Source organism: Panthera leo, chromosome A1, assembly GCF_018350215.1.
Source record: "Panthera leo isolate Ple1 chromosome A1, P.leo_Ple1_pat1.1, whole genome shotgun sequence".
Classification (NCBI taxonomy): domain Eukaryota; kingdom Metazoa; phylum Chordata; class Mammalia; order Carnivora; family Felidae; genus Panthera; species Panthera leo.
Genome location: NC_056679.1, coordinates 105,403,761 through 105,424,129, shown reverse-complemented (window position 1 = coordinate 105,424,129; position 20,369 = coordinate 105,403,761). Strand labels below are relative to the sequence as shown.

Below are 20,369 nucleotides of genomic sequence, written 5' to 3'. Positions count from 1 at the left end.
GGTGAGTCTTGAAGACACTGTGCTTAGAGAAACAAGTCAGTCACAAGAGGACTAATAGTGAATGATTCCGTTTACAGGAAGTACCTAAAATAGTCAAATTTATACAGACAGAAAATGGAATAGTGGTTACCGAGGGCTGGGGGAGAGGAGTGAGCAGTTAGTGGGCACAGAGTCTCAGTCTGGGATGAGGGAAAACTTCTGGAGCTGGATGGTGGGAATGATGTCATACCACAATGCGAATGTATTGTGATGCTACCAAATTACACACATGAAAATGGTTAAAATGGTGAATTGTATATTGCGTATATCTTACCACAATTAAAAAGATACGACTTTTGCTTACTCTTAACAACATAACTACTTTCTGACTGCCCTTAGATTTGCCCTCAGGTATAATCTCTGTTCCTGTTGGTTGCTGGCATATATTACCCAATAGTCCTTAATTTTGTCTTCCATCCACTGAAGGAGAGGAATTGGGCAATCTTTCTCTAGCTCTTCTTAAGCTGTTATTATCACCCTGGATGATTAAATGGAAAATATTAAGTCATTACTCTATTTAAACTTGACTATATTTTGGGTTTACTTTTTTTTTTTTTTTTTTTTTAACCATTCTGGTTCTCTTAGGAAAGCATTTCAGATTGAGAGTTTACTTTTTCTTGTCAGTTAAGACCTTTCAATGGCCATTAAGTGTGCAGTTTTCTTGAAATTCATTAATATCTTTGTAAATGTCTTTTTTTAAATTTTTAAAACGTTATTTAATTTTATTTGAGAGAGAGAGAGAGTGCTTGAGAGGGGGGAAAGGTCAGGGGAAGGGAGGGAGAAAGTGAGAGTGAGAGAGAGAGAGAGAGAGAGAGAGAGAAAGAATCTTAAGCAGGTTCCATGCTCAGAGCTCTCCAATGCCAAGTTCGATCCCACGACCCAAGTCAAAATCAAGAGTTAGATGTTCAACTGACTGAACCACCCAGGTGCCCCTTGGCAAATGTCCTAAATGTAAAATTTTGGTAGAACAAAAGCAATTTTCGTCATACAAATACAAATCTTCATCGTATAAACTTACCGTGAAAGCATAGAATCTCCATTATCATTACCAGTCAATAACAGGAAAATGAGAATATTATTTCTCACTTAAAAAAATACAAAACTTCTTTTTATTTTCTAAATTAAAATACATTATTGTATGATGAAAACAACACAAATAAGAGGAATATTTTCCCACATGCTATATAAAATTATATATCTCCTAATTGTATGTACAGAGAAATTGAAACATAAATGATACAGCTTAATAGGTTAATAAGAGAGAGGGAATTAGAAAGTAGTTTCCATAATAAACTTGATAGGTTGGATCCTCTGTTTCCTGAAATAGCATTATTCCAAGTAACTATACCAGTCAAGATAGTCTTGATAAGTCTGCAGAAACAAACAAACCTGGAAATGCCGATAATTTAAAATACAGAACTTTATTTTTCAGTCGTGCAAAATCTTTTGCAAGTCTAGTGGTTCTCCAGGCAGCTCCTTTTTAGCAAAATCTCAGGTATCTGGGCATATGTTTGTGTCTTGGGGCACCACCGTTTAAACAAGAGCCTTCCAATTTGCCTGGGGAAGAGAACTAAAGAGCTGGGCAGGGGAAGAGCAGGGGCATTTCGTTGTCTCAGCCTAAGATGTGGAATATGTTACTTAAACTCAAAATCATATGACTCTCTCTGACTGCACAGAGCCTGGAAAAGTTTGGTGACACATGTGCATTCAGCGAGCATTAAATGTCTCTGCTAAAATGAGGTCTTCATTCTGAGCTATTCCAAGTGGTGTGAACTGACCACGTCCTGAGAATTTAGGCCACAGGATATGTCAGAGTGCCAAAATAATTGCCGTATTAGTTTTCTGTTCCTGCCTAACAAATTGTCACATACAGCAGCTCAAACAACACAAAATTGCTGTCTTAACAGTTCAGAGGTCAGAAGACTAATAGAGGTTTCACTGAGCTCAAATCATGGTGATGTTAGGGCTATGTTCCTTCTGGAAGCTATAGAAGATTATCAGTTTCTTGCCTTTTCCATTTTCCAGGGGCTGTCCACATGCCTTGGCTCCTGATTGCTATTCTCTGTTTTCATCCTCAGTAATGTTACATCTCTCTGACCCTTCATGATGACATTTTTCTCTGACCACAGCCAGGCACGGTTCTGTGTTTTTAAGGAGTCATGTCCGTATGGCCCACCTGGATAATCTAGTATAATCGCCTCATCTCAAACTCCTTAATATTAATCACATCTGCAAAATTCCCTTTGCCATGCAAAGTAACATATTGACAAGATCCAGCGTTTAGGATTAGAATACAATTGGCAGGTGGTGGGGATGATTCATTATCTGTTCCGGCCACTTTTTGTCATGATGAAATTCACTCATTTGAATTTAATGTTAATAACTGGTTGCCATCTTAGAACAAAACAGTTTTCAATAGAAGTTTCCATTCCTCTGGATTTTATTTCTTTTTAACAACCATCGGTTTAAATATGGTCCTGTAAATCAGGACTTGAGACCAAGTTTTTATCATGTCTGCTTGCACTGTCTAGCTATTGTGTGTTTGTCTGTTCCTGTTAGTGCTACTATTAGGAAAACCATTTCAACTTTGTTCGGGTAATTTCCCCTTCTCTGCTCTCAGGCTATATAACTTGGGTGCAGCTGACCTTGCTGAAGGGTCCACTGATGCCCACATAAACCAAGCGTACCCATCTAAAAATTTGCATTATCCAATCATAACTGTTTATCCAAAAAAATTCCCTCCAGAGAGTGAATTGCAGGACTTAGGTGAGACAGCTCTGAAAAAGGAATTCTTGTCCGACTGGGGTTGCCGAACATAGATGTTTCAAGTATGGACCTCCTGGTGTCCCCCTCAATCCAGCAAGTGGGGAACGAACCCACTGTAGAGGAAAGTAGGGTTGGAAGACAGAGACAGAATCCTGAATCCCATTGACATTATCCAAACATCTCGATCTAGCCACGCTTGAGATTTTTATTACAAAAATCTATGCTTGAACTCATGACCCTGAGATCAAGAGTTCCCTGCTCTTCTGACTGAGCCCATCAGGTCCCCATTGACTCACCCCCTTAAAATAAGCCCTGAAGGACTGGGGTACTTCATAGCCTCTGCCTGCCCAGAATAACTAGTGTTACCATTTATAATTCTCTCTGCAATGCCACATAAACCCAATATTGCTAATAGTTCTGACAAGCAGCAGTCTTTGTGGGTATTTACTTCTCACTTAATAGTCATGCCGGGTGTTGAATGTTCCGTAGACAACCAGTCCAACAATAGATACATCAGTTGGCTTTTACTGCCACGTATGATCTGTGTTCCACAAAGGCATATAGAGGTATGTGAAAATGGGGGAATCATCAAGTAAGCAATGCTTATGAAAGTCATTTGAAAAGCATTTAATAAACTGAATGATGGCAGAAAGGTTTTTTTTTGTTTTGTTTTGCTTTTTGTTGTTGTTGTTTTTTTTTTTCCTTAGTGAGTATGTTGTCCCTGTCAGGATGCAGCTTCAATAATGGAAAAAAACTGTCATAGCTTCCTGCTGTTACTAGGTTTTTAAGTTATTGTTAAAATAAAGATTTATATTCCTCAACGATTATGCTCTTGTATGTACATTTTATTCACCATATTTGGGATCCCCATAGTACTAAAGTTGGAAAGATTTTATTAAACGGGCACCTGGGTGGCTCAGTAAGTTAAGTGTCCAACTTCGGCTCAGGTCATGATCTCACAGTTTGTGGGTTCGAGCTGCACGTCAGGCTCTATGCTGACAGCTTGGAGCTTGGAACCTGGAGCCTGCTTTGGATTCTGTGTCTCCCTCTTCTCTCTGAGCCACCCACCCCCCCTTGAGCTCGCTTAATCTCTCTCTTTGTCTCTCACTCAAAAAAATAAACATTAAGAGCTTAAAAAAAGATCTTAATAGCAGAATACAAAATAGAGTATTTTGATTATAAAACTATATCTGTATATAAGTGTATTTACTTAGAAAGGTATTATGAACAAATAATTTGGGACAATAAGATGGGTTATTTTTATCTTAAAAATTTAGTTAATATTATTAATGAAATAGTCATTAGGTACTGTATTTTTGGTAGAGGTAAGAATAAGCAGCTTATCTGTAGAATGCTTATCTAAATACACTCTGATTGTGTGGATATAGGTAAAAGTTTAATGGGTAATTGATTTTAAGTGGACTATCATTAATTTTCAAGCAGTGTTGCCTTTCTCTTACTCCTATGACATTTTCTCCTGACCTCTGTTTCCCAAGGGTCAGAATTAGCATGGTCTTGGGAAAGAATCCTAAGGTCACCTCTGATATTCCCTAATGACTTCTCTCTCAGCAGCAGTTGTAGAAGTGACATAAAGATAGTTTATATTGATCCCCTTGTTCCAGCCATCAAAGGATAAGGCTCTGGGAATCACTTCTTAGACAGCTTCCTGACAGCAGTTTGGTGTAGAGAGAAGGGTTATAAGCTTTCCCCAAGTCCCAAGAGGCTAAATGTAGCCATCTGTCATATTAGAGTCACTACGTTTCTAGGTTTTTTTTTTTTCCTGAACTGAAGTAAATTGGACAGAAGAGGTTTCCGGAAACATCTCTAGCAAGTCTGATTTATCAGAGGCTGCTGATCACGTACCTCTCATCACACAACCAGGAAGGCTTTCAACCATGGGTTGAAAATACAAACTCCTATATGGACCAGTCAGATAAATGTGAGTGAGTCAAAGGGGCCAGTGAGGATTGTAGTGAACTCTGGAACACAGACCCAAAGAAAGGGGGCTATCCAGCCATGCCTTGCTGTGCATGAAAGCAGCCTCGTGCATGAAAAAACACAAAATCTGAGAATTGCTCGGAAGCTTGTTGAACAGGTGGATTCCAGGCCCACACCAGATATTCTAATTTAACTGGTCTGGGATAGGCCCAGGATTCCACATTTGTGTCTCTCATATCCAAAGTTACTTTGATGAACACGATCCCAGAATCATTCTTTGAAAGACACTCTTAAATGATACAGACTGAACGAATGAACAGGAGTTTTCAGGTTTTAACTGGTAGCTAGTGAACACTGCTTTGGCATGTTGGTTATTTGGAACTGAAGGAAGTTGAGAAACAGCAGATGGAGGAAGGGCTTTGTCCTCTCCCTCTTTCTCACTAAGAGCAGAGTATAAATATCCCATGAGAAAGGTCCCTTCCTTGTACCAGCCTTATCACTGGGGAGGGAGTTGATGCTAAGCTGAATCTGTACAAAAAAAACTCACTACATGACCCTAATCCTTCATTAGTTTCCCATATATATTTACCTTCCCACAATTCACTGCTTCTAAAGGCCCAAACCCATTGTTCTTCGTCTCCAGTGTATCAACCTTTGTTAAGATGATACCAAAGCTCTCAGGACTAACCACTTTGAGGTTTTCACTTCTTTCCTATGAAGCCCCATATCACGTAAAAACATTAACATAAAATACATTTGTATGCTTTCCCCTATTAATCTGTCTTTCAGTTATTACTGAGAAACTAATCAGTTTATTTTTTAATATTTTTTAACACTTACTTATTTTTGAGAAAGACAAACGCACAAATGGGGGAGGGGAAGAGAGAGGGAGACACAGAATCTGAAGCAGGCTCCAGGCTCTGAGCTGTCAGCACAGAGCCTGATGTGGGGCTCAAACTCACGGAGTCGAGATGATAACCTGAGCCGAAATCTGACGGTTAACTGACTGAGCCACCCAGGTGCACTTATCTTGTTTCAGTTAAATTTACACCCTCCAGTTACAAAACCTAAGAGGGTTGAGATATAGCTTTTCCTCCCCTATACTAATCTTCACGTAGTTAAGGAGTAAGCTATCTGCCAGCTCCTTGGCCACCTTGCCTAAACCATTTAAGACCATTGTCTACTTTTGGTGCAGCTCCGGGCCTCCAACTACCTGAGTAAGATGTGTGTAGGCAGGGAGGTCAGGAAAAACTGAATTTTCTTAATTTTTGCTGGTCTAAGGCTAGAGATGGTGCTGGTTGGGACAGTGCATTTAAATCTATGGCTTTGGTGCAGGAATGTGCTCCAAGAATCTTTATACAGAACACCTTGAAGGAATTCCATGAAGCAGATTTCATCCTGCTTGCCCTGATACTCTCATTTGTACCTCATTCCACTTGACACATTTCCATGTTTAGAAAACAAGGTTGCTCATCGCTGCTCTGACTGTGTGTGGTTGACCAACTAGTCCTAAAGATTGACTGCTTACTTTGGGCACTGGGGAGTTGGCACAAAGCTTACAGATATGACAATTATGGAATGATAGAGAATCCAGCATAATCAAAGGCTAAAGAGGAAGCATAGGGTCAGGACTATAGGTCAATGAGGGACCAAGTTAAAATAGGATTGGAATGTTGGAATAGCTTCAGGGTGGTGGAGTTTGAGATGAGCCATCAAAATTGTGTGTGGTGGGGATACATAGAAGGTGAGGAGGGCCTGATTTAGAGTATGGAGGAAGATTCTTGGATGCCAGCCTCTTCTTGCCTTAGACTTTCTTTAAAACTGGTGTACAAACACCCTCCTTCTCTTCTTTTATTCTTTCTGGTCTGGGATAAGTCAGGATTCCACATTTGTGTCTCTCATATCCAAAGTAATTTTGATGAAGGTGATTCCAGAATCATTCTTTGAAAGGCAGTCTTAAAAGATACAGACTGAATGAACAGAAGTTTTCATTATTTTTGGCTTTATTTTTAATCGTGTTTGCCTTTCATATCTCAACTAATGATTATGATTTCTCTGTTAATTTTCAGACTGTTTATATTTGTTTACTTTTCTAATCAAATTCAGTAGGGATGTCAATATAGTTTTACAAGATATGCAGCACCTCACACATACTTTTTTCATCAGCAAAAACTTTTACAAATCATTAATAAAAATGCAAATGAGACATCAATCTGGCAACAACCTCCTAAGCACTCTTTATTTGGCCTAGGTCTAACCAGAAGAATGACAAATCATGGATGATTATTCATGCCATTTCAGTTTTTGGAATGGTTGATTTTGCCATTTGGAATGGAACGATTTTTCATGCCTTTACCTATCAATGTTGTCATTTAACAAAACAGTTTAATTTCTTGAGGAATATTTTAGTGAAACAACACGGAATGAGTTTCACTACATAAGCTTCATGAAAGCACGGAACTTATTTTCTGTTTTGTTTGCTTCAAGTAGATTTTGTTTTTTACTGTGTGAAATAAAATTGATGATAATCGTGTCTCATTGTTTGGACTATTTATATTTCTGCTTAAAAAAATAACCTATATAGACTTAAACATATTTTTAACCAAAGTATATGTAGTCTGGGAAAAAGTTTTATTCTGAACCCAGAAGTTAAAGTTTTTTCTCAAATCAGTCGTTATGCAGAAGAGACACCCATTGTTTAGTTAAGACTTGAGCCACACAGCAATATCAGCTTTTATATAGTACTGCTTTAATAAAAAGTAATTTGAAAGAAAACCTAATTAAATAAAAGGAAATGTTCTATCTCTCGTATTTGATACCTAAGTCTGTAGGAAGCCAAGGAATTATGTCCATGAAGTCATGGCTCAGAATCCGTATCAGTTTGAGTCATAGGTCCATTTTTGAGAATGTTTTACAATATTTAATGTGCTTTTCTCTTTTGTCTTCCTGAATCCAAAATCCTTGTACTCATTCACTCTAAGTATTTATCTTCCTGAGGAGAAATTGGAATTTGTTAAAAAGAAAATGCCAACAGACTATACTCAGCTTTTGACCTTCACACTTTGGTTATGCAACAAGTCATGTACCACTGACCATATTTGCCAAAGATGACCACATCAATATGTCCCATCCCACATGCTCTTCTGAAACATAAGCTGACTGGGGTGCCTGGGTGGCTCAGTCGGTTAAGCATCCAACTTTGGCTCAGGTCATGATCTCACAGTTCGTGGGTTCAAGCCCTGCATCGGTCTCTGTGCTGACAGCTCAGAGCCTGGAGCCTTTTTCAGATTCTGTGTCTCCTTCTCTCTCTGCCCCTACCCTACTCATGCTCTGTCTCTCTCTGTCTCAAAAATAAATAAACATTAAAAGAAAAAAAAACATAAGCTGGCTACCCCCCTCAAGTAGAATCTCACTTTCCTCCCCTTGAAACTGTACTGGCTTAAGTGCCTCTTTTGTAGCTAGTAGAATAAACATAATTCCACTTGACCTGTACCACTGAATTTGGGATGAGTTGAAATAAACCACACCACTGTATAGATGTAGCATCTCTAGGAGAAAGAGACACTTCCATGAAAAGGAAGTGGTGTGGAAGTTTCCATATGTTTTTTTTTTTTTTTCCCAACAAACTCTTACAACACTATTGCAGTTTTAGAGCAATGAGGAACCTGAGGCACAACCAAAATACTAAGATGAGCACACATATTTTGTGAATCTGAATCTGGGATTCAGATCCCTGTTTTTCATTTTCTATTCATCTCCTGAGAATTAGATATTCCAGGCGAATGTTAAAATGTCTCTGGCACTCGCGGTCAGTGAGTTTGAGCCCCGCGTCAGGCTCTGTGCTGACTGCTCAGAGCCTGGAGCCCGTTTCAGATTCTGTGTCTCCCTCTCTCTCTGACCCTCCCCCGTTCATGCTCTGTCTCTCTCTGTCTCAAAAATAAATAAATGTTAAAAAAAAATTTAAAAAAAATGTCTCTGGCAAATAACAGGTAAAATTTCACATCATACTAAACACCTGTGAATGCAGGTGCTTATTGGATCTGGATGGACAGTTTTCTCCGGGGATCTTAAGCCACTACTGATCATAAGTGGAAACATGAACTTAAGGGTAACCACTAAGGAGACCTGCTATCTCATCCAGAATTTAGAGCCCATGCCCCCTTGTTATGCCCATTGCCATCCCTTTGCGATGCACACACACCCATGGGATTTGGGTAAATATTCAAAGATAAACATGCAGGTTATTTTGAGAACTTAATATAATTTTGAAACCACTGCAAATAGTGAGTCTGCTCCTGCAAGATCACGATCAGAGCTGAGTCTTCAAGCTGGGTTATCAGAAGCCCACAAGTGACACTTGAATCTGCAAATTCTCTGCTAGGTGATTGGCCTTGAATGGATAATAGGTGAAGTCCCTTTTTTCTCATTGATCCTTTTTCTTTTCTCTTTCTTTCTTTCTTTCTTTCTTTCTTTCTTTCTTTCTTTCTTTCTGTGGGAGGGTGTGTAAGGCAACCTTTCATATTTATGGATGGCATTTGAGAAGCTGTGTATATGCCTTGTAAGTTCAGAAGCAGGCCTTATGCTCGTTGACATTGGAGCTTTATGACTAAGCCAGCCCTTTTTTGTTCCAGATACTCTCTCCAAACATTTCCTTTTCTACAAACATTGTGTGAGGTGATGGGGGCTCAGTCAGCAGCCTCAGAGCAGGGCCTGTGTTTCTGTTTCTGAAGGTATCTTAATCTTCCCACTGCTTGTCTTGTACATCTTTTCTCCTCAGGCAAATGTCTATTTAGAACGGTTGCTTGTTAGTCCTCTTTTAACCTCTGTCTGAAAGCATTTCATTTGTTTTAATGGAAAGAATTCTCCCCTACCGTACCTCCATCCTCTAAAAAATGCAGAACAGAAAAATAAAGACATAATTCTTTTACTCCGGTGTTTAAAATCACCAGCATTCTGTAACATTTGGAACTAAATTTCAAAACACGTCTATGACTCATGACTCATTCATAAAAGTTTTGCTTTCTTCCTAAAAAGCTAGCTGACTCTATGAAACCCACTCTCTGGATGTTATCACTTCCCTGGAATCCAGAGCAGGCACCACCGAGAAGGCACAACTGAGGTCAGGGACCCCTACTCACAGAGCGAGTCTGTCCTCCGTAAATATGACCCATGTGCCCGAGAACCCCAAGTCTTGTTTAGAAACCATAATTCTGATCTAAGTACTGAATTGCTATAGACTTACCCTGGAATCTTTTAAGCCACAATGACCTCCATCGTTCTCCCTCCTTGCCCTCCCCAGTCAGCTGGTAGGACAATGCTGAGGATGAAGCTCTGGGAAGGGGGCTCCCCTATAAGTCTGGTCCTTCTGTATCCTGGGTATTTCATGGGTCTAACCTCTCATGCTTGCTGTGCTGTGTTAATGTCCATCTCCTTCCTGTCTATTCTACCTGTCCATTCTTCCCCCACTTCATCATTCAAAACAGGATTACTTATTGCTGCCTAAAGTAGAGCATATTTTTTTTTCTTTTCTTAAATTTCTGCACCTATAAGTAAGCCCTCTATTATATAGGGAACTCTGATTCTAGGAACTAACCCACCTCTCCTTCTCTATTAACTAATATTTTGGACCATATTAGGATTCTTTCAGGCCAGTAAAATATTTGCTAGCATGTTTTAAAGCTATCTGATTGCTAAGCTCCTATGTTAATGATAAAACTGAAATTATTATTTTTTATTTTTTAATTTATTTTTATTTTTTTTAATAAGAAACTTATTGTCAAATTGGTTACCATACAACACCCAGTGTTCATCCCAACAGGTGCCCTCCTAAATGCCAATCACCCACATTCCCCACCCTCCCACCCCCCATCAACCCTCAGTTTATTCTCAGTTTTAAAGAGTCTCTTATGGTTTGCCTCCTTCCCTCTCTGTAACTTTTTTCCCCCCCTTCTCCTCCCCGCTGGTCTTCTGTTGAGTTTCTCAGGATCCACATAGGAGTGAAAACATATGGTTATCTGTCTTTCTCTGTATGACTTATTTCACTTAGCATAATACTCTCCAGTTCCATCCACATTGCTACAAATGGCCAGATTTCATTCTTTCTCATTGCCAAGTAGTATTCCATTGTATATATAAACCACATCTTCTTTACCCATTCGTCAGTTGATGGACATTTAGGCTCTTTCCTTAATTTGGCTATTGTTGAAAGTGCTGCTATAAACATTAGGGTACAAGTGCCCCTATGCATCAGTACTCCTGTATCCCTTGGGTAAATTCCTAGCAGTGCTATTGCTGGGTCATAGGGTAGATCTATGTTTAATTTTTTGAGGAACCTCCACACTGTTTTCCAGAGTGGCTGCACCAGTCTGCATTCCCATCAACAGAGCAAGAGGGTTCCCGTTTCTCCACATCCTCGCCAGCATCTATAGTCTCCTGATTTGTTCATTTTGGCGACCCTGACTGGTGTGAGGTGATATCTGAGTGTGGTTTTGATTTGTATTTCCCTGATGAGGAGTGACATTGAACATCTTTTCATGTGCCCATTGGCCATCTGGATGCCTTCTTTAGAGAAGTGTCTATTCATGTCTTCTGCCCATTCTTCACTGGATTATTTGTTTTTTGGGTGTGGAGTTTGGTGAGCTCTTTATAGATTTTGGATACTAGCGCTTTGCCGGATATGTCATTTGCAAATATCTTTTCCCATTCTGTTGGTTGCCTTTTAGTTTTGTTGATTGTTTCCTTTGCTGTGCAGAAGCTTTTTATCTTCATGAGGTCCCAATAGTTCATTTTTGCTTTTAATTCCCTTGCCTTGGAAATGTGTTGAGTAAGAAATTGCTGTGGCTGAGGTCAGAGAGGTCTTTTCCTGCTTTCTCCTCTAGGGTTTTGATGGTTTCCTGTCTCACATTCAGGTCCTTCATCCATTTTGAGTTTATTTTTGTGAGTGGTTTGAGAAAGTGGTCTAGTTTCATTCTTCTGCATGTTGCTGTCCAGTTCGCCCAGCACCATTTGTTAAAGACACTGTCTTTTTTCCATTGGATGTTCTTTCCTGCTTTGTCAAAGATTAGTTGGCCATACATTTGTGGGCCCAATTCTGGAGTCTCTATTCTTTCCATTGGTCTATGTGTCTGTTTTTGTGGGTTTTTTTAAACATTTATTCATTTTTGAGACACAGAGACAGAGTGTAAGTGGGGAAGGGGCCAAGAGAAAGGAAGATACAGAATCCGAAGCAGGCTCCAGGCCCGAGCTATCAGCCCAGAGCACACTTAACTGACTGAACCACCCGGGTGCCCCAATTTTTTTAACCTTTTTACAAAAGTATTACATACTACCCAGTACCTGAAACTTCTCCTTTGACATTAGGAAGGGCTAAATTACTGGATAGAATCATGTCAGGTAATGAATTCTGAAGCACATTAACCTGTTTTAGTATTATTTTAAGTTTGTTTATTTTGAGAGAGAGAGAATGGAAGTGGGCAAGCAGGGGTGGGGTGGAGAGAGAGAAACCTAAGCAGGCTGTGCGTTGTCAGCACAGACCCTGACTCAGAGCTTGATCCCAAGACCCTGGGACCATGACCTGAGCCAAAAGCTAGTAGGAGGCTGAACTGACTGAGCCACCCAGGCACTCCCCTATATTTTAGTATTATAAAAGTTACATTTGAAGTAAAACACATTAGAAGTTGAAAGACTCAAGTATTTTCATATTCTCAAAGAATTTCTTAAAGGGCTTTCCTAAAGTAAAACATCTATTCTAATGCAAAAGTTTGAAAGGTAACATGGGAATGAGAAAATTCTCTAAAGTCAACTCCTAGGATGAAAACTGAGAAAAGAAAACATTACATATGACCTTTTCTTAATACTCTATAATTCCATGCAGGCATAAGTTTGGTTTCCATTAAACGATATTAAAAAATCCTCCAAAGCCTTCCTCTCCTTAGAAGGGTGGCCTGATTAGATATGCCTGCTTTTACATCAAGAATTGCTCTGTTGTTAGCATTTAGAACCTGAGAACCCGAATTTACACTCAGAACTACCCTACTGGGAATTCAGCTTCGATGAAATTTTTCTTCTTCTCCTTATCTGCTTTAATGTGGTGTTCCTTCTGTGGAATTTCAGTGTGGATTAATTGGCGACGGATACTATATCCCTTTTTGGCAACCTCTTCCAAGAAACTAATTTTTTTATTTTCTTTTTCGTTCTTTACTTTTTTTTGGACTGAATATAGAATTTTTCTCTTTAAAACTGCTTCAAATAAGATAAGCTTAAGTGGATTCTGCTATAATATAGCATATGAAATCTCGTGCAGCTAGGTGGAATCAAATGGTGGTTACATGCGACAGAAGTGCTGTATAGCAGTTTGTATTTTGCTTGTGTGGTTATATTAAAACTATTTATAAAAACTATTTTCTATTTATTAATTTATTTTTTATTGTTCCCATTTTTTTTAATATGAAATTTATTGTCAGTTTGGTTTCCATACAACACCCAGTGCTCTTCCCAACAGGTGCCCTCCTCAATGCCCATCACCCACTTTCCCCTCCCTTCCACCCCCATCAACCCTGTTTTTTCTCAGTTTTTAAGAGTCTCTTATGGTTTGCCTCCCTCCCTCTCTAATGTTTTTTTTTAAAATCTATTTAAGAGGTGTAGGAGACAAAGTATGAACCCTTTAAAGGACACAAATTTTAGGGAAGAAGCACAAAACAAGTTGACATGAAGTTTCAAAGCATAGTTTCAAAACCTCATGGTCCACTTGGTTCAGAAAGGAATTTTTTTTTTTCAACTCGAGTTGTATTTTTTCAATTCAAAGGAAGCATTCTTTAGAAAGAGGAGCCGAGTCAGTAGAGTGGGTGGGAGATACTGTAATTATTAACCTAGTCACCATGGAAAAAAACATTCCAATTGAGCAATTACATTTAGGCAATTATATTCAGATCCCTCATACTCTGTCAGTCATATCTTCTTTGGGTTTTTCTTTTATAAACCACCAGGCAGAGAACACAGAAAAAATAAGGAAAAGAATGTAGGGACCACAGTAAACTTCTTTTCTCTGAGTGAAGGGGACAGAGGCACGTGATTATGGTCTGGAGCTTGAGACCAGAACTGAATATGTGAAAGTGACCTCTTACTCTGATGAGTAAGTATAATAAATTACCTGTGATAGTCATCAAAAATGCAAATTCCTACATTACACCATAGACACGCTAAGTCAGGGCCTCCTTGAAAAAGGGCCTAGGAATTAACATTCCAGTAATTCTCCATGTGACTCCTAATGTATGGTGACATTTGACATCCAAATAAAGCCAGTTTAGAGATTAAAAAAAAAATTATAGGAGCCAACTGCCTGATAATAATTAGGACTCCTTCTAAGAATATATTTGTAACCTAAGATTAAGCTAAATTGCATCTGATAATCAATAGTATTTTTTCTCTGGTGCCATTACTTTTTACCGAGGTGTTTCTTAGGGTTACTGCTCTGGATAGTATTTTATATGATCTCTTAGGAAGTAGCCAACACACTAATAGTCATGAAAGACTTTCTAAAAGGGGAAAATAGAAGATCTGGGTTCTGGAGCTCGCATCAGTCTTTTGATCTCTCTGGGCTTTGGTTTTTCTCATCTCTCAGATATGGTTTGGACTTTATCAGGAGCTGTGAAGGTAAAGTCAGCAGGTGGAACTGGCCTGGTGAAGCCCCTGAGGAGAAGTGGAGATGGGGACACTGGGGAAAACTCATTGCATTGAAGTGGGCCACCACTGTCCAATTCTCACCAAAGGTTGGCAGGCAAGAAATGAGACCCAGGATTGCCACAGTGTCCAACTTTTCCAGAGAAGCCGGAAGTCCCGTTTATAATGTGAAATATCCTGATTGTGAAATGGCTGAAACTAACACAAAATATCTAACATATAGCATAGGCCCATACTTTAAGGGATAAATAGAGCACGTTGGTTCCCTTGATTTAGTCCATAGGCCTTAACATCCTTTCTAGTTATAAAATCCTTGGCATCTCATACCTTTCTCACCTCTCCCTAGATCTAAGTTATCATATTGGCAACTCTAGGCACATACATGGACACAACCTAAATGGTAACTAGGAGAAACCAGTAACAGGGTATTTCCTTAAAGACTTAATCCTGTCTCAGCAAAAAAGATTCCTATTCAGATTCCTATTCATTTTTTTAACATTTTATTTTATTTTTATTTTTTTAACTAATTAGTTTTTTGAGAGAGCGAGTGAGCATGAGTTGTGGAGGGGCAGAGAGAGAGGAAGAGAGAGGATCCCAAGCAGGCTCTGCACTGTAAGTGCAGAAACTGAAATGGGGCTAGAACCCGCAAACTGCAAGATGATGGCCTGAGCTGAAATCAAGAGTTGGATGCTTAACTGATGGGGCCACCCAGGTGCCCCAGATTCATATTCATTTTTAAAGGGATGATCCTAAGAGTGCATTCAACATGGCATAAGCCTGGCTGTAGAAACATAAATTGTCCCTCCTCACTTAACATGTCATGGCTAATGACTCTGTCTGTACAGGTAAATTAGAATTAGGACTAAAAGGTCTCAGCAACCAGGTTGGCTGTGATTGATTAAGTCTTTTGTGTCAGTGGTTGGGCCTATATTTCCATGTTATGTACACTTACAATGGAGATAGCTAAAGATCAATGTTTCAGCTGTGTCTCACTCTGGCAAATCATAAAGTCTTCAGGAATCTTCCTTTACCTCCCTATAAATTCACTCAATCTTTGAAGTTTTAGATTTTGTTTTTCTATCTTAAATGTTGTCGAATTAAAATCTTGTTGAATTTGGGGCACCTGGGTGGCTCAGTAGGTTAAGCAACTGACTGTGGCTCAGGTCATGATCTTCCAGTTTGCAAGTTCAAGCCCCGCATAGGGCTCCATGCTGCTGGCTCAGAGCCTGGAGACTACTTTGGATTTTGTGTCTCCCTCCCTCTCTCTCTGTTCATTCCCTGCTGTACTCACTCTCTCTCTCAAAAATAAGGATAAAAAGATTTTTTTAGAGTCTTGTTGAATTTAAAAAAAGGCCATGTGGGGCCCTGAGTGGCTCAGTCAGTTGAGCTTTTGACTTCGGCTCAGGTCATGATCTCACAGTTTGTGGGGTTGAGCTCCATGTCGGGCTCTGTGCTGACAGCAAAGAGCCTGGAGCCTGCTTCAGATTCTGTGCCTCCCTCTCTTTGCCCCTTCCCCATTCTCTCTGTGTCTCTCTGTCTCTCAAAAATGAATAAATGTTAAAAAAAATTTTAAAAAAAGGTCATCGTGTACTTACAAAACCTAGTTTGACATCCATATATGCAACATTGACACTCCATCCCCACGCATATTTAAGTATGAAAGATTAAGTTCAGAAAGATTCCTTCAGTAGTATTTAGAATGTTTTCACCAAGTTATTAGATTTCTGCTCCTTGTATTCAACTATACTTTGCTATGTTGAAGAACTGGAAAAATTTGTAAGTTCCATTTGGCATTTTATACAAAACTGACTCATTAAATATTTCCAGATTATTAAACGCCCAAGTGAATGAATGGTATCATTCTCACCACTATTCTTTACTGGGGGGAGGAAACCTGACTGGGCATCTCTGAAGGTATATTGAACATATACTTAGATTGAGGTGATCCAGTACTCCTAGCATGGGGGATAGTAAGATTTAGCATTTGTTGGTTCTCTCTCTACCAGATATTTTATGAATTTTATTTCTAAATTCATCACCACCTTCCAAAATAGTTATTCCCATATTATAGTTGAGGAAAATGGGGCTCAGAGATAGTAAGGCCCAAAGAAAGTAAGTGACTTGTCTGAGTCACTAAGCCAGGATCCAAATCTAATTCTGTATGGCTCCAAAGTCCGTATTTTGTCCATTACTTGCTGGTGTCTCCCAGTGCTACAGAATGGAAAGGGTTTTCTCGGCCCCATTTTTCTCATTGGTAAAACATGGGAGTTGGACAAGATGATCACTACCTTCTGTTTGACTTCTAACATCCTATACTGATGTTTTAGGGCTTTCTGCTGCAGAGAGTATGACTCATTCTTAGGCGAAACCCCCTTTGGATGTTTTCAGATACCTCTGATCCTGGCTAAGATTTTCAAACAGGATGTTGACAGATGTACTTAGTATTAATCTTGTCTCCTGTGGCATTTGGATGTCTGCCAATTCTTTGTCACTCTGAACAATGGAGAGCATTATTTTCTCTGTTGGTTTATTTTCACATCGACCTACTCTCTACTGTTTCTTTTCCTAACCCTGAGCCATGGGTTTATATTTAACTAGACACTTGAGTTTGTTTTTTATTTTTTTTAATGTTTATGTGCCCATTTGACCAACTCTAATAAAGATTTCTAATTTTTTTAAACAAAATCCATAATTACCTAGGTTCTCTTTAGAACATCATGTAAGACAATGCCACATCTTCATAAAACTGGACACAAATGATGTCAGAGGACCACTGCTAGTTGTCAAGTGAACTGTTAGATTAATGAAGATTAAATTCTCTATATATCACAGACATAACTGAAATCTACATACACACTTGGAAGTACTTCTCATTATAATAGGAACATATTTTAAGTTCCCATAGATTATTTTAAGGCATTTGGAAATCTAAGCTGCATCTTCAACTAATGTAAGCAGCTTAGATACTAAACCAATTTTGATAAAAGTTAGAAATGACTACATCAATAATTTTCTTTACTGCTAGTTTCATTTCAGGAATTGTTCTTTGTGATGATTATATTTACATGGTCACAAAACTAAACAATGGACATAAGAAAAAAAAACAACCCCTTAATTATTTCAGTATTGTTTACCTTTTCTTTTGATGTAATAAGTTCCTATGATGTTTACTCTGTCACTTGGGGGCTGTCTCCACTGCTCCAAAACTGTAATAACATCAGATAATTATTTAATTCTGATATAAAGAACTCAAAAACTTCAAATTGGGGTGCCTGGGTGTTTCAGTCAGTTGAGCATCTGATTCTTGATTTTGGCTCAGGTCCTGATCCCAGGGTCATGAGATCTAGCCCTGCATTGGGCTCTGCAGTGAACATGGAGCCTTCTTGGGATTCTCTCACTCCCTCTCTGCCCCCTACCCTGCTCACACACACTCTGTCTCTAAAATAAAAATTTTAAAATCTTCAAATAATAATTTTTGGAACCCATCCTTTATAGCCTCTTGCCTTGTTTTAGGCTTGGTGATTGGCATAACCTTTTTTATTCCTATTCTTAACAATGGTATTCTGCTAAAACCAACACGTGTTGACCATCTTCTTTATGCAGGGTGACAATACTGGGTATGGTGGGAGGATACAAATATACTAAAGATGTAATACATGCCTTCAAAGGGCTTATGGTAAATAGGTAAAAAATGGGCAAAAACTGTTATATAAGCCAAAGGAGGGTAAGTGCTATTAAAAGAACATAAGTAAGTGCCTAAGGAGCTTTGAAGAGTTGGCATTTCACCTGAGACTTGAAGATCAGGACAATTTTAGACAGGGACATGAGGAATTAGGGAAGGATGTTCCTGGTAAAAGAAATAAAGCAAAAAACATCATGAATTTTACCATTTGATCCTTTCTTTGAATTTTCTTCTGTATCCAACCTCTTCCCATGCATTGCTCTCTACGTGGTTAGTTCACATTTAGCATTTCAGACTCAATGGAGACCTCATCCTTCTGGAATCCTCCTCCATCAGGTAGGTTATGAATTCAGTTTGGGATTAAGGAACGTCTTTTTCAAGTGTTTTCCATTTCCATAAATTAGTCTCCTACAACTTAATTTCACAAGCTAGAATCCTAGGAATCACCCTTTTTACCTTCATCTCCATCCCTACATCCAGTTCAACATACGTCTCACTAATGCTCTTTCCAAAATAAAGATTAAATGGGGCGCCTGGGTGGCTCAGTTGGTTAAGCGTCCAACTTTGGCTCAGGTCACGATCTCACGGTTTGTGAGTTTGAGCCCCAGGTCAGGCTCTGTGCTAATAGCTCAGAGCCTGGAACCTGCTTCAGATTCTATGTCTCCCTCTCCCTCTTCCCCTCCCTTGCTCATCCTCTCTCTCTTTCTCTCTCAAAAATAAAAATAAAAATAAACATTAAAAATATCAAAGATTAAATAAATTTTAGATAAAATATGTGTCAGATACATACAATGGAATATTATTCAACCATAAAAAAGAATTCTATTTTAATGTTTTCTATGACATGGATTGACCTTGAAAACATTATGCTTAGTGAAATAAGCCAGACACAGAAGGATAAATATCACATGATTCTACTTATATGAGTATTAATAATAGACAAATTCATAGAAACAGAAAGTAGAGGAGAGATTACCAGGGGCTGGAAGGAAAGGGCAGCTATTGTGTAATAGGTAAAGAATTTTTGTTGGACATAGTGAAAAAGTTTTGAATATTTATAGTAGTGATGGTTACACAACATTGTGAATGTACTAAATGCTACTGACTTATGCACCTATAAATAGTTAAGATGACAAATATTTTTTTAAAAATTTTTTTTATTTATTTTTGAGACAGAGAGAGACAGAGCATGAACGGGGGAGGGGCAGAGAGAGAGGGAGACACAGAATCGGAAGCAGGCTCCAGGCTCTGAGCCATCAGCCCAGAGCCCCATGCAGGGCTCGAACTCACGGACCGCGAGATCGTGACCTGAGCTGAAGTAGGACGCTTAACCGACTGAGCCACCCAGGCGCCCCAAGATGACAAATATTTTATGTATATTATATCACAATCAAAAAATTTTTGAAAAGTTAATTAAAATCCTTTCTCTGAAATTCTACTTGTTTGGTCCCAGTCACCACTACCTCTCACCTGGACTACCGAAATGCTCACATTGGATCTAGTCTCCACCTACCTGTACACACTCATTGTCTGCTACCTTTCCCTTCATTTACTTCTCTCTAGCGATACTCAATTTGTTACTATTATGAAAATACACAAAACTGTTATTCTGAAACAGTTGTAAACTTGCCATTTCCTTTTGGAGTAGGCTTTTCCTCTGCCTCTCTGTTTGCTTGACTCTTTCGCATAATTTGTATTTCAATTGAAACATCCTTTCTTTCTTAAGGAGGTTTTCGCTGACCTACCTCATCAATGTGTTCTCTACTTCTTTTCCAACCTTTATTTTATATCACAGAACTCCATTTACTACTGCAGTGATCTCATTCTGTAGCTTTTCTTTTTACCAATGTATTTAGCTTGAGTAACCAAAAAGGTGGTGATGCCATTGCCTAACATGGGAGGAGATAGGGAAAGACCATGTTTGATGCACAGTTAAGTTGGAAGGTTAGATAAACAAAAGGAAGGATAAAGTTCACCTGCAAATATATGAATCTGGAGTTCAAAGAGCAAAAGATGGATTGGAGATACAAATGTGAAAATTATTAAACTCCCAGTGATATTTAAGGCCACGAGAATGAACAAAATAATCCAGAGAAAAACTGAAGATTCAGAAGAAGAGGAGGCCTTGAACTAGGTCTTGAAGATCTTTAGAGATTCTATAAAGCAGAATTCAACAAATTAGAGAAGTAACTATTAAGAACAAAACCCAGAACTCTGTGGTTTGATGTAGGCCAAGAATGGAAACGTGTCAAGAAGAAAGGAGTGG

General features: G+C 38.8%; 1 protein-coding gene across 1 annotated transcript in view; it reads right to left on the bottom strand.

The window, feature by feature from the left end:
- CCDC192 (coiled-coil domain containing 192) overlaps positions 1–20,369 on the bottom strand; it is a 213,125-nt gene that overhangs the window by 29,825 nt on the left and 162,931 nt on the right. The window contains exon 7 of the mRNA XM_042934254.1: positions 17,556–17,627. Within this exon, the coding sequence (XP_042790188.1) occupies positions 17,556–17,627 (72 nt within the window). The remainder of the gene's footprint in view (positions 1–17,555; positions 17,628–20,369) is intronic.